The following is a 12,993-nucleotide window of genomic DNA, read 5'->3' as shown; positions in this document are numbered from 1 at the left end:
ATAACCCTGGAGCAGATTATACTGGAATGTAAAACAATCAAAAATGGAATAATTCATGAGATGGAGCAGGTCCATGGCACAAATCTTCAGCCAAAAGGGAGCTCCTAAAAATTGCAACCAGCTTACTCTTCTGCGTAGTGCAACAGCTTCCCTCCAATCCTAGGTATTCTTTTTATGGTATTGAGAAAAAAGAAGAGTTATCACTCTGCATTACACTGGAAGCCTGAGTGGAAAGTAAGAACTAGATCACCAGGATGACAATATTGAAGTATTCCTGTGCTTCAGGAACATAAATAAGTGTCCAAACAGAATCCATCATCACAAACACTTGTAGACCTGAATAATGTTGTGACTTGACAGTTATTACTGTTCCATAGAATTTATTATTAAATTTTAATAACATGAAGTATTCATTTCCTTAAATGACTACAAGAAATATCAGAACAGGAACGCTTTCTGTTACATCAGGAGACACTCCCTGAACAATTACTGGCAGAGAAACAGCTGAACCTCAATGATATGCCAGTGTTGTCTGCATCTCAGCTCATCAGTGTAAGTATCTCATGTTTTCTTCATTACACAGGTAAAGTTCCAGCATGTTTTGTTTCTGCGCAATAAAATAAATGCGAAGATCACAGCCGTCTTTATCCCTTACATGACTTGCTAAGCACCTCAAGATCTGATATGTGAATTTGCCTATCTTTTCTTAGTTTCTGCCAGCACCAAACTTCAGAATGCTGTTTTTAGTTCAAATTTCTTTTTGTTGAACGTGTGCTTTAGGGTGCTACTAGGAGAAAAAGCAAATCAGATCAGTGCCAGAAGCTGATTTACTGGTCTAAGCCAGTTTTTGGATATGAGACAATTTTTACCTTCTGTTACATTCTCAGTAGGGCAGAACTTGGAAGGCAGAAGGAGCAAGGAATTCCACCTTAGTGGAGAAGGATGCTGCAATCTAGAAAAAGAAGGGGCTAGAAGCAGGAGAGACTTTTGGTCACCTGTTGCAGAGAGGCACCCGACGTCTTTCTCCTTTTTTTTTCTTTTCTTCTTCTTTTTCGAAAACAAACCAGAAAACCCCCAACCCATACTGAAACAAAACCATGAACTGCTCCAGTACAGGGCTCACTAACAGCGCTGACTCCCTTTCCACACCCCTTTCTGCTGGTAGCCAGCGACCAGTAGCCTTATTGTTTCTGCCTTGTCGGCAGCATGTTTTTACCATCCAGTGATGCACACAAAAAATTTTCATTGAGCAACAATGCTACATGTAAAACAAATCGGGTCCTGTCTAGGTGTCTGTTTTGCAACTCTTTTCCTGTAATCTTGTGGAAAATCAAAGGCTGACAGTGTGCTTGTTTACATTCTCCTTGTTTTCTTAGAACAAGGCTAATAGCAGATTTTGAAGTCATTACCTGTATCTTTAAGTGAGACTATGTGTGGAATTAGGGGAGACTAGGAAGTGCCTTGGCAAGCACTGGCACTACTACAGTTTTCCTTCTGAATTATCTCTATTGTCAAACCACTGTTCATACTTACTGCTTGCAATGTGAGAATGAAACTCAGAAGGGGTAAATAAAAAGAGCTTTAATGTTAATTTTCCTTTAAAGTACTAATGTAGAATTTTGCTGGGGGGCGCGTGTGTGAAATATTGATTGCAAACTTGTCTGTTTTTTAAAAGGCAGTACGTGTGCTTAAGTACTGCTTTGAGCTTAATTACCGAAATAATTCTCAGAGCTTATTTGTGGAGCTGAGCTCTGGCTACAATAGTCCAGGAATGTTACAGCCTTAAATGGCATTTAAATTTGAAACCTAGCAGCCTTATATCCAATATCATTTATCCACAGGCCATTGTCATGTAGGTGGAATGCTGCTCTAAAACCTTAAGTCTATTCCTTGCTATAAAAATACTTGCAGTTGAATCAAGACATATTTTCATGAGAAGGTCATGTAAGTGGAAAATACATGGTGGTCTTCCCACAATGAGTTGTCCATGATATCAGTTACATTAGTTTGTAGGCTAAAAATAATTCTCTGTGTTAATCTCTCACATCATAGATGTACATATGTGATGAGAACCGAAGGGCCAATGAGTATGACTTCAAGAAAGCACTTGATCTACTGGAATATATTGATGAGGTAGGAAAAGTTTTTGAAGGATTTCTAATCCAGAGGCTGTTTTTAAATTTACTGTTATTTAAGCTAGGATAGTGCATCTGTAGTTAGTTAACATATTAGCTTAGTGTACAGTAATTGAAAATAACCCCTGATGTGTTTTTTTAGCTTGTTTTTAAGTCACTGGAGACTTAATGCCAAATGTGGTTTAGATCACTTAAGAAAAATGACACTCCTCATCTTCACTTCCCATTTATAGTCTATAGTTTCTTTTTTAGAGCCCTGCTTCCCTGCAGGCTTTCTCCAAACGGGACAAAGATCATCTGTTTTCAGTAGTTTAGTTCTTGCCTCTTCCCTATTGGCGGTTTCTCTGATTGTCATGAGATAATGTGGGATAGTCACCAGCTTTTTAACATGTAAATAGCATTGTATCACAGATTTGCTATCTGCTTTCTCGCTGCATGTCATTGTATGATCTAGTATCTTGTCAGGAGTAATTTTCCACTAAGCATGAATAAATCAGCTTCTGAGGAGCTTTAAACTGAATTAACTTTGCTAAAAAGTCTTTGCTAAAAAGCTGAAGTTGTATTATTTCAGCAAAAGTGTTCCTTTCTAATTGAAAATGAGAGCTCTCTTCTGATTATCCCAGTTCCTGCAAGTCTGGGTAGGTCTCCAAGTTAAAATCCTCTCTGTAGTAGTGCTTTGTAAACACCATTGAGACATTTTGTTGTCCTTCAATAGCTTTGGTTTGTTAATTATGAATTTCCTTATATTTTTTTTAAATTAAATTGATTTTAAATTGGTTTTAATTGCATTTCTTTTAACAGATTTTCTTTTGAATAACATTTCTTTACTGTTATTAACTAGGGTTTTTTTGCCTTATGTATGAATGTGTTAATTTGTCCAGCGTTTAGTACTATATTATATTTTGTGTACTGAGGAAGGACTATTACTGCTTAGGGTAGTATGTTACTCTGAGTTAGTTCTCTTTAGTTTAAAAAGAAAAGTCAATGGATTTTGGTTTGGTTTTTTTTTCGAACTTCCGCCTTCATTTTTACAACATAAGTAGTCCAAAAAATAATATTTTGCAGGCAAATAAATTTGAATGAACTCATTTGGTTTTTTCTTTTAAATTAGCTTTCTTCTTAAATTTTGTCAACACAATTCATGGACACAGAGACAACTATATTGGGTTTGGGTTTTTTTAGATCTAAATAAAATAAATGTCACTCTAAAAACATGAGATTTTAAATGATTTTTTTGCTCAGATGTTTGAGTCTCTAACAACTTTGGTAGAACCATTCAGCACAAATCAGAGATGGTGATTTAGACTGGAGCCTAAAAACTAGCTGTTCCCTAGTTTTACGTGCTTTTCTCTTGCAAAAGCGTAGCATAAAGTCGAGACCCATCTTCCTGCTTCCAGGCTTCTCGATTGAAGAGTTCGCAGTTTCTCTTATGAGGGGAATTTAAAGTAGAGGTGATGTTTCGGGACACTGAGCAGTGGAAAAAAATATTTGGTCTTTTTTTCTGACGTTTTATTTTAAAAGGGGCTCTGACACTAATTATCTCAAAGTTTCTGTGCAATGAAGGGATTGCCCGTTCCAAGACCAATGTGTATCTTTGAAGACATTTACTAAAATGTTCATAAAACATACATCCTAATGTGGACACTAATGATGCTAGTCAGCTTGGCCGTGCTGAGAAAAGAGCCTTGACTTCAGTCACCATTTAGCACACTTTAAAATAAAACTTGCCTAAAATACACTGCTTTACAAATTGGTATTTGTTCATGTGCTTTAAAATAGGTCCTTTTTCAAACTGAGGTAGTTAGTCTTCATCAGTCACGTGGTGAGGTAGGAAGTCTCAGACGTGTTTTCAAATGGAAATGAACAGTCTTTGGTGTTCCAACAGTCTGATCGGATCATCTGTTAAAATAGCACGTGTTTAAAAACAATGTTTGGTAATTGAAGAATCTCATTCATTGGTATAATCTATGCAACAGAGTGATTATTTCTTAAAAAACCCAATAATTTTAACTTACCTGTCTTTTCTCCTTATATGAATTGAAGGAAGAGGAAGTGGACGTAAACGATCTTAAGCTTAAAATTCTCTGTAAGGCTCTCCAAAGAGATGAGTAAGTCCAATATAAATATAAATTACTGGGAGTACTTGTGACATAGCTTTTCCAGAATTACATATTAGTATACTATTCTCTAGCTCACTGAAAAGATTGAATTTCATAGTATAAGGTTAGTAAAGTATGATGTATCTGATCTGAATGTGTCTTTTTATTTGTAAAGTGAAACCCCAGCAAAAAAAGTCTGTAGTACTTTTATTTGCTTAGCTCACTGACAACTGCTGTGCATTCTCAGTACCTGAGACAGAAATGTCCCCAGGCAGCTTTCATTTTTGAACCCTTTGCTAGGGTAAAAGAATGACTGATGCCAACTTTTTTTTTTTCTTTTGAAGTATCTCAAATAGAAGCTTTTTAAGAGCAACACGTGCAGAGGTCACTTCTGCAAACTTTTATTTCACTTATTTTTGGCCATTGAACTACGTCGACAAGTTCATGACCTTTTTGAGTTAAAGCTCCATTCTTGACTGTAAGAAATTGAAGCCTTAAATGCTGCTTAAAAGAGCCACTCCTTTGGATGTTCAGCACCAAAGCCAGGCTGAATCCACTTGGTCAGAAGAATCTTCTCATCAAGCAGTGCTACTCTTCTCTCCCAGGTTAAAGAACTCAAACGGCATTTCCTCCCTTTCTAATTTTCAGAAGTTATCCAGCTTTTCTAGCTCCAATCCATGTTCCTACAGGATCTAAGGAAGAAAAGGTCAGGAGAGAATGTGTTCCAAATGCACTGTGCCATTTGTGATCAAAATGGAAATAAGCAGCAGTTGGATTCACACTTACGCATAGGATAGATTCCAAAGGACAGTGGTCTGTAGAAAATCAGTTCCTAGTTGCATGACTAGGTTATTGTCACATATGACACAAATAATATGCAGAAACAGGTTCACGCTATTCCAAGTGTTTTCTTCCCTTCCTCTTATTTTCGAGACAGAAGAATCCAGAACTCCTCCGTGGCAACAGTCCAATAATTGGTTTATGTCCTGTCTACTCCAGGCCAAGAACAGAGTTTTGGACATAATATTTAAACCATTTAAATCACATATTGCTGACAAGATTTTGCCCACTCGGATAGCTAACCAGATGCAATTTGAGATCACTTTGCACTGAATAGTGTTTAGAAAACTTGATGCCCCGTTTAGGTTTCCAGTCCAGCAAGGCTCACAAAGGCTTACAAAGTGGTTGATCGCTATTTCAAAAGAGGAAGTGTTAACTTTCATCTGTGTGCAAAAGTAAGTGTTTGACACGTTACAACACCTACTTTTAAGGATGGCATCTGTTTTCTAGCTTAACAGCTACAAATGGTGGTAAGGTTCTTGGGTAGAACGGAGAGCCTTGCTGAGCGTACTCCTGACCTTCTGGTAGGGTCCTCGCTGTCCTCCTCTGTGCCCGAGAGTGATTTGTTTCCTCAAATCCCCCTTCCCTTTCCTTCCCTCCCTCCGTCCTTTCTTCCCTCACATTCTTCACAGTAGAATTAAAGAGGGACTCCTAGAAGTCTGGGAGTTTAAGTGACATCCAGGGTAAAACCACGGTTTCAGCGAAGTACAGAGGATTTGTCAGTAATATCTTCTGGGAGCTGGGTCCAGATCTGTGGCAAGCATGTCCCATTGGCCCAGGGAGATTCAGGCTGGTTTAGGGAGTGATATGAGAACTGGTTTTGTCTGGCAGTTTTACATATGGAACAGAAAATTTTAACTGCCAAAAGGTTAGAACTACAGCCAAAGAAGTTAGGTTGGTGTGGACTTAAAACTGCTTCACATAAAGCTCTGAAAATATGAAAGATTTGTCATTTAAAATATTCTGTCTCTTGGAAAAATCTGTTTGGGATTTTTCTTATCACAGATGAGACTTGCATTCGGGAGTCTTCACTGTCACATTTAATCACAAATGAGACAAACTGTATTTGTTTTGTGTCTGTGTGTGCTGTTACAGGCCTGCAACTTAGATTTTATATTTTTTTTCCTCCTCCTTCCTTTTCTCAGTGTTCAGTTTTTTGTTTTGGTTTGGTTTTTTTCCAAATACGTTAGCAAATTGCTGCTCTTGCTTTATTCTACCAAAAATAAATCTATACTTGCATCATCTCAATCATAAAGTATAATTACTGAGAATAGGTAATTCTTATCTTGATGGATAATATTTTTGATTTTGTCAAAGAAATAATGTTTTATTTCACAGTTTAGAAGACAGAAAGCATGTCTGTTGTCCTCCTAACTAGGCTACGTTATAGTAGTGGAATTTTATTGCAGTTTTACTCTTGGAATAAAGAAAAATTGAAGCAGAAAAAACCTCTTGCTTTGAGCTATAGCCAAGCACATAACACTTACACGTGAACGTGTATTAATCACCTTTGATAATTTATCCAATTTCCTGCATATTTTTCTTGTTAATTTTCATTTGATTTCATCTGTGCAATTCTTTCCACAAATTATTCTTTGACTTGCAGATGGTCCAGTGCAGATGGTAAAGATGATCCAATTGAAGCCTCTAAAGATAGTATATTTGTGAAAGTATTACAGAAGCTACTGAAAGAAGGTAAAGTGTACTTAACTGTAATTGAACTTCTTGAAATTGTTTAGTTGTTTCAAAAACTGCTTAAGATGAACACTAGTATGTAAGAAGTAGTGTTAATAAAATCTCAGAGTAATGAAAACTTCCATATGCATTCCACTAGATAATTACAATCGCATGGAACTAATTCTATCTCTGTAAAATGTTGAAATGGGTAAGAGATGAGCAGATTTCTTGATTATAATCTTAGGACCCTCAGATTATTTGGTCAGTAGGGCAGCTATCGGATTTTTCGCAGTTTCTTACTGTACAGTAAAGTATGTCTTCTGGAGTTAAATATGTAACATAAGGGATTAATAACTATTTGTCTGTGTCCTGGTTTGAGCAGTAAGTATAAGCGGGAGCCTCTCTGCATACCATTCCTTGGTATTAATTAGAAACATCAGGACTCTGCTAGAAGCTGACACTATCTGAAAAATACGCTGTTGATTTCAGAGAGTACAGTTAGTTAGAAGAGACTTAACTGAAAAGTAAAATTACTGAACAGAAAATTGGTTCTATTTTACCTCAAGCCAGGACGATGTCACTCAGAAGAGCTTAATCTATTTTAGCTTAAATGGTTTTTTGTTTTCCTGCCCCAAAAGCAAAAAAAAAAAAAACCCAAACTAAAAAAACAAACAAACAAACAAACAAACAAACAAAAACAACAAAAAAACCACAACAAAAAAACCCCACCCCACCACCAACAAAAAACACCCACCACCATCTCCTCCCCAGTTAGAGCTGACCATGGGAAGTTATGGCTGTGGAAATTACAGCTGAAGGGGGGAGAGAAGAGGCGAGAAGTAATTTGGAGTCAAAGTCCGTTTTAAATATTTCTGCATATGAACTTTTTCCAGAACAGAGAAGGCTCCATGTCAAAAATACAAAAATAAGTTCGTCAGGACAGTTCTAGTTTTCTGTGTTCAATCCTGTCCATTTCTTTCCTTTTGTAAGATTCTCACAGGCCACACTGAAATGTTGCAACTGATGATATAAATATTTATTATATGACTGATCTTCCTTTTCTTTTTTTATTTTGTTGAAGTGTTATGTAAATACTTGGTTTCTAGGTTTAAGGATTTTAGATTTAATCATAAATTCACTGAGAAGCTCTGTTGGGGTAGGAAATTTTTTTTAAACTCAGTTTTACAGGCTTTACTGTATTTCTTGACATGTATAATAGAATTAAATCTCCTCAATTCCAAGAGTAATTTAACTCTGAGGCAGGCACAGGCGTTTACTTAAAAATCATCTTAACTGGTACTGCAAAGTACTTTTATCAGTGCTGTAATAAAAGGTTTTGTGTTGTAGGAGTTCAGTTAAGTGAATATTTACCAGAGGTGAAGGACTTGCTACAAGCGAACGAACTCGGCAACTTGAAACGTAGTGCTTACTTCGAATTTGTGTTAAAGGCAATCTACGAATTCTACGTTCATGGACAAGCATGATTCTCACTATTTTTTAAAAATATTTTTTCTAAAGAACTGTTACTCTTGTTACATTCTGTTCTTTTTTTTTTTGCTAAAACTTTGTAATAAAAATGTATATGAGTAATTGACTTGGTCTTAAATTTATAGATTTAGTCAAGGGAGGCAGAAGTGTGTTTTTCAGGCAGAAGAAAAATAATGTTTTCTTTTTCTGTGCCTTTTGTAAACTTGCTGTTTCATTTTATATCTTCATTGGTACGAGTGCTGCCTGGGCCTCATATGCAGACGCAGAGGGTGAAATGTGGGACCCACTGCAGAAGGTGGGAACTTTGCTCTGGCAAATCACTGAGGCTGTGATTTCAGTTCAGAGAGCATACTGAAAACGTTAATGCTGGGTGACTGTGTAGCTTACTGAAGAAACAAATGATTATTCTATAAGATACCTCTGCTCTCTCTTTGTACAACAGTTTTCGCTGTAGAAACTAAGTAATTTCAATTTTGCCTTAAAGATGACTGGCACAAAAAGGGTAACTGGCTTATCACTGGTCACTCAGTTTGTCCGTGACAGAAAGGAATAAAGCACGGTTCTCATTCAAAGTCCTCTGGTCCAGCAAATATTCTTACAGTTTATATCTGCAAGATTAAACTTTTTCAAAACATTTTAATATTTTCATCTATTTAACTTTCATTTAAGTTAGATGCAGATTTCTAGAATACATGTAAAAATGAGATGAAGAGCTCACCATGCAGTCATTCACAGCAACTGCTTGAACCTAGGCTTGGAAGAAACCTAGAAAGCAGTTAGGAAAGTGTGGGAGTCCAGCACGATCTTCCTTACTCGACGACTTGTTCTCTCTCCTGCTTGATGCTACTAATTTTCCTTTTTTTTTTTTTTTTTTAGCCCCGCTGCCCCAGTTAGTTATCTCTGCCATGGGAATAAAAAAAAAAAATCACTTCTTAACTTTTCAATTTTAATTATTCTGAGTGGCAGCAGACTTTAATCTTTAAATAAAAGTTACTTTAATCTGACGTGTTTTACCTTCCTTTTGCAAGTAGCTCAACAGCCAGAGAGTGAATGCAGAGCAACTTGCATGCCCTTATGTTTTACTTGTCTGGCTCGATGCCGGCTGCAACAATTTGATCCAACAGCTGAGAAGGTCAGAAGTTAAATTGGTTGAAGAGAATCCAGTTTCTAGTTTTAAAAGCACAGCTCCCCTTCCATGGCTTCCTCTCCTCCCTGTACTAATACAGTAAGCTGGGCTGAGAGTCTGAACATGTTTGGAAGAATAGATTTATCTAGAGAGGTTCTAACTAATATGGGAAAGAAATGCACTAGCAGTCATCTTCTAAGATTGTTCTAAGAAGCCAACTTTGCTCTTCTGCAGCCTTGTGTAGCCGAAAGAAGTACGGGTATAACTCTCGGCTTCAAAGGAGGGGTTCATTTAAAGCTTTAAAGGAATTCCACTTGCTTGTTTAAATGTTACTTTAAAGGTGCTTTCACATTATTGATAAACTTCACATTTTGGGCGAAAGGGAATAATCTAACAAACGATTGCCACCCCCTGCTGAAATACGTTCTACCTGAACTTTTACTAGACTCTTTAAATTTTGCTCAAAGAGGAATCTCTTTAATTGACCATCCACAGCAAATCTCTTTGGGGATATCCCATCCCCTCCCAGGCTGCCGACCACCTGTGTCCTGTCAGGAGGGGCAGGGCACACGCCAGAAAACTTGGTCCAGAAGCGGGCATTTCTGCTCATCCTTAGCTGTCCGTCTGTTCCAAAGGGCCTGGATTCTCTGCTGGGATGGGTTTATTCCGGTTGGTGTAAAAGCACTGTCCAGGTTCTCGGGGAACGACCAGCCGTGTAGAGGCTTCGCAACTAATGTTTTATTCTATTGCTGGGCTGGGACGCGTTTTGGCACTTGTACAGCAGCTTTCCATCTGACTATTGCCAAAACAGAAGGCTACAGGCAATGAGTTTACTTACATAAAACCTCATTAAAATAACTTCCGTGTCTAAACTGAAGTTTAATGTCCTTGTACTTAGGAGTGTCGAGCTGGTTCACTGTTCTGTTGGGAAGCTCGAAGCGGCTGGGATTTGGGGCTCTTCCTCCGCTTCATCCCCCCTTTCATTATGTAATAAGCCGTTCTGGTGCAGAACTCCCATCTCAGATTACTGCGCAGGGAGGATGCCTTCATTTACCACCGCATATCGAAGGGCATGCCAGAGCTCTAGGTTGTTTCCAAGTGTAACAAAAACAGAAATAAACTTGGGACAAAAAGATGCAGGTTTTGGTTAAAACGGCTTGAGGAGTATGGATAGCTCCTTTTGAATAAGGCAGTATGTGTTGTTTCTCAAATAGTTGTTTTGTCACTAATGGAAAATACACACAGTACAGCATGTCCACACTTCCGTCCTCTGTTGTCACCAGAGTAGCAGGAAAGCTTATCAGTTGTCATTTGTGATCAATTTCAGAAGCTCTGTGTTATGGATAGTGAGTTTCTTTGTGCCCAGCTCTGTTCCGGAAACTAACTTCAAACAGTTTCTGACTTGGGACCAAAATCAAACTCATTTCATGAGTCCAGCTAAATATCAGATCTAAGTGCGGAAAATGATCTTTTACGCAGAACTAAAAGGATTTAACGTTGCCGTCGGGCATTTTGCTGTAAACTAGATTGGGGTAGGGAGAAAATAAAAAAAAAAACAACAGAAGGGATAGAGTGGGTTTATGCTTGCATCAGGTTTCATTGAAGGATTAAGAATGTTTATCTTTCAGCGATGTTAGGCTGTCTGTTACTTGATTTCTGATTCAACACAACTGACCGTATTTTGGAATCGACAGGGAGCATTACAGTTCTGTAAATGGATTTGATGGCTGCGACGCCTTTAAGTGCTTTCAGGCTTCTGATTTTTGTACTGCCAGTTGTTGATGACAGAACTGAAAAATAGTACGAGAAGCTGAAGAACAGTATGAGAGAATAGGGTGTTTTATCCCCAGCGTATATTTAATACAGTAACTTGACAGGAAATTAAAATCTATAGCAGAATGAAATAGGGAGCAGCCAGAGGTAAAGAGGAACGCTGCCAAACTGGAGGGTGCAGAAATTAAATAGAGGAGAAGGAAAGTTGTCTGCTTCTCTGTTGGCCCTGCTGCTCTGCTTTGCGGTGGAGGAAATCAGCTGCAGAAATGCCTTCAGTTGCAGGAGACTCGTCACAGCACGAATGCTTCTGGCTTACTATTCCTTCTTCCTCATCTCCTGACTCCCTAAATTTTAAAAGGCTTTACCCCTGGCCAGTTGTACCTGCAGAGAAGGTCTTGAAAGTTGATTTGCATCGACTCATTGTCAGGGCTGCAAATCTGTTTGCGTTACTGCCTCTTCTTTCCATCGGTAACCGGAATTTCTATATAAAATCTCCTGAGTGTCCCACACGGAATCTCTGCTTAAATATCCATAGCTGAAGGAGATGAACTGTTCCTCTTTGCTGGCGCGGTACCTTCATCTCGACAGAGATGACTTGCCTGTGAGACTGCGCTCCTTTTGGGAAGGGTGAGCCGCAGGAATAGCTGGAGGATTCCCGTCTTGCCCAGCCCAGCTCAGCAGCCAGCAATGAGTACTCGGTAACGGCACCAGCATCCATGGCCACATCAGGCTTCTGGGACCAGACGGTCACCGGGATTAATGCTTCACCGGGCATCTCTTCAGGCATTTGTCTAACAGATGTTATCCCCTGCATTTATTTTCTATTTTTAAATCACAGAAAGAAAAACAAAATAAATGTATGGCTTATGTCAGCGTGTAAAGCTGTGGCTTCTGCGCGGGCTGTCACCACGTACGACGGCTTTACCTGCAAACCATGGCTTGACCTCATCCTTTCGCCTTCCCTCACAACCCCCTTCCTCCTCCTGCCCGGTACCCTCCTGTTCTGAAAAAAGGCGAGATCCGTGGGGGCCGCATTTCCCTTTGCGGCCCCTGACACAAAAAAAGGGGCACAGCCGAGGGCCCCTGGCCTCCCCCGGCCCGCCCAGCCCCGGCAGGGCCGCGGCCCGCTCCGCCCTCACACCCCGGCGGGCCCGGGCCCGCTCCGGCCTCCCCCGCCGCAAGGCCCGGGCCCGCGCCCGCCGCGCCGGCCCCCACCTGCTTTGCCCTTAACGGGCCCGGCGGTGCCGGGGGATTATTTCGGCCCCGGCGGCGGGTGGTGGTTGGGGGTGGGGGGGGTGCCCCCGGCAGACGCTCCTTATACGGCCGGGCCCTGCTCACCTGGGCCGCGGCCAGGAGCGCCTTCTTTGGGCAGCGCCGGGCCGGGGCCGCGCCGGGCCCCAGGCCCAAATATGGCGACGGCCGGGGCCGCATTCCTGGGGGCCGGCCGCCGCCGCGATAAAAGGCTCGGCGGCCGGCGGCGGCCCACGAGCTACCCGGCGAGGAGCGGGGAGGCCTCTCTGCTAGTGGCCCGAGGCGCGGAGCCCGCAGCCAGCCCAGGTAAGTCCCACACACACACACACCCCGGCCCCGCCGCCCCCTCCCCGTGGCCGCCGGGCGGCCGTGAGGCTGAGCCCGCCGCCCCCTGTGCCCCCGCAGACAGCCGACACCATGTGCGACGAGGACGAGACCACCGCGCTCGTGTGCGACAACGGCTCCGGCCTGGTGAAGGCCGGCTTCGCCGGGGATGACGCCCCCAGGGCCGTGTTCCCCTCCATCGTGGGCCGCCCCCGCCATCAGGTAGGGTGACGTCCCCCTACGAGCATCCCCCCGCAAGCCCTGACACAGCCGTGGCTGC

General features: G+C 41.0%; 2 protein-coding genes across 2 annotated transcripts in view; both read left to right on the top strand.

Moving 5' to 3' along the window:
* Positions 1 to 8,968, top strand: part of NUP133 (nucleoporin 133) — a 36,159-nt gene extending 27,191 nt beyond the window's left edge. The window contains exons 22-26 of the mRNA XM_063329049.1: positions 434 to 552; positions 2,053 to 2,133; positions 4,179 to 4,243; positions 6,681 to 6,769; positions 8,099 to 8,968. Coding sequence (XP_063185119.1) covers positions 434 to 552; positions 2,053 to 2,133; positions 4,179 to 4,243; positions 6,681 to 6,769; positions 8,099 to 8,235 — 491 coding nt within the window. The 3' untranslated portion in view covers positions 8,236 to 8,968. The remainder of the gene's footprint in view (positions 1 to 433; positions 553 to 2,052; positions 2,134 to 4,178; positions 4,244 to 6,680; positions 6,770 to 8,098) is intronic.
* A 3,568-nt stretch (positions 8,969 to 12,536) lies between these two features.
* Positions 12,537 to 12,993, top strand: part of ACTA1 (actin alpha 1, skeletal muscle) — a 2,437-nt gene continuing 1,980 nt past the window's right edge. Inside the window, exons 1-2 of the mRNA XM_063329047.1 lie at positions 12,537 to 12,695; positions 12,795 to 12,935. Coding sequence (XP_063185117.1) covers positions 12,807 to 12,935 — 129 coding nt within the window. The 5' untranslated portion in view covers positions 12,537 to 12,695; positions 12,795 to 12,806. The remainder of the gene's footprint in view (positions 12,696 to 12,794; positions 12,936 to 12,993) is intronic.

This window comes from Chroicocephalus ridibundus, chromosome 3 (genome assembly GCF_963924245.1).
Source record: "Chroicocephalus ridibundus chromosome 3, bChrRid1.1, whole genome shotgun sequence".
In the NCBI taxonomy this organism is placed as follows: Eukaryota; Metazoa; Chordata; class Aves; order Charadriiformes; family Laridae; genus Chroicocephalus; species Chroicocephalus ridibundus.
The sequence above is the reverse complement of the archived record's forward strand: the minus strand, read 5'-3'. Positions and strand labels throughout refer to the sequence as shown.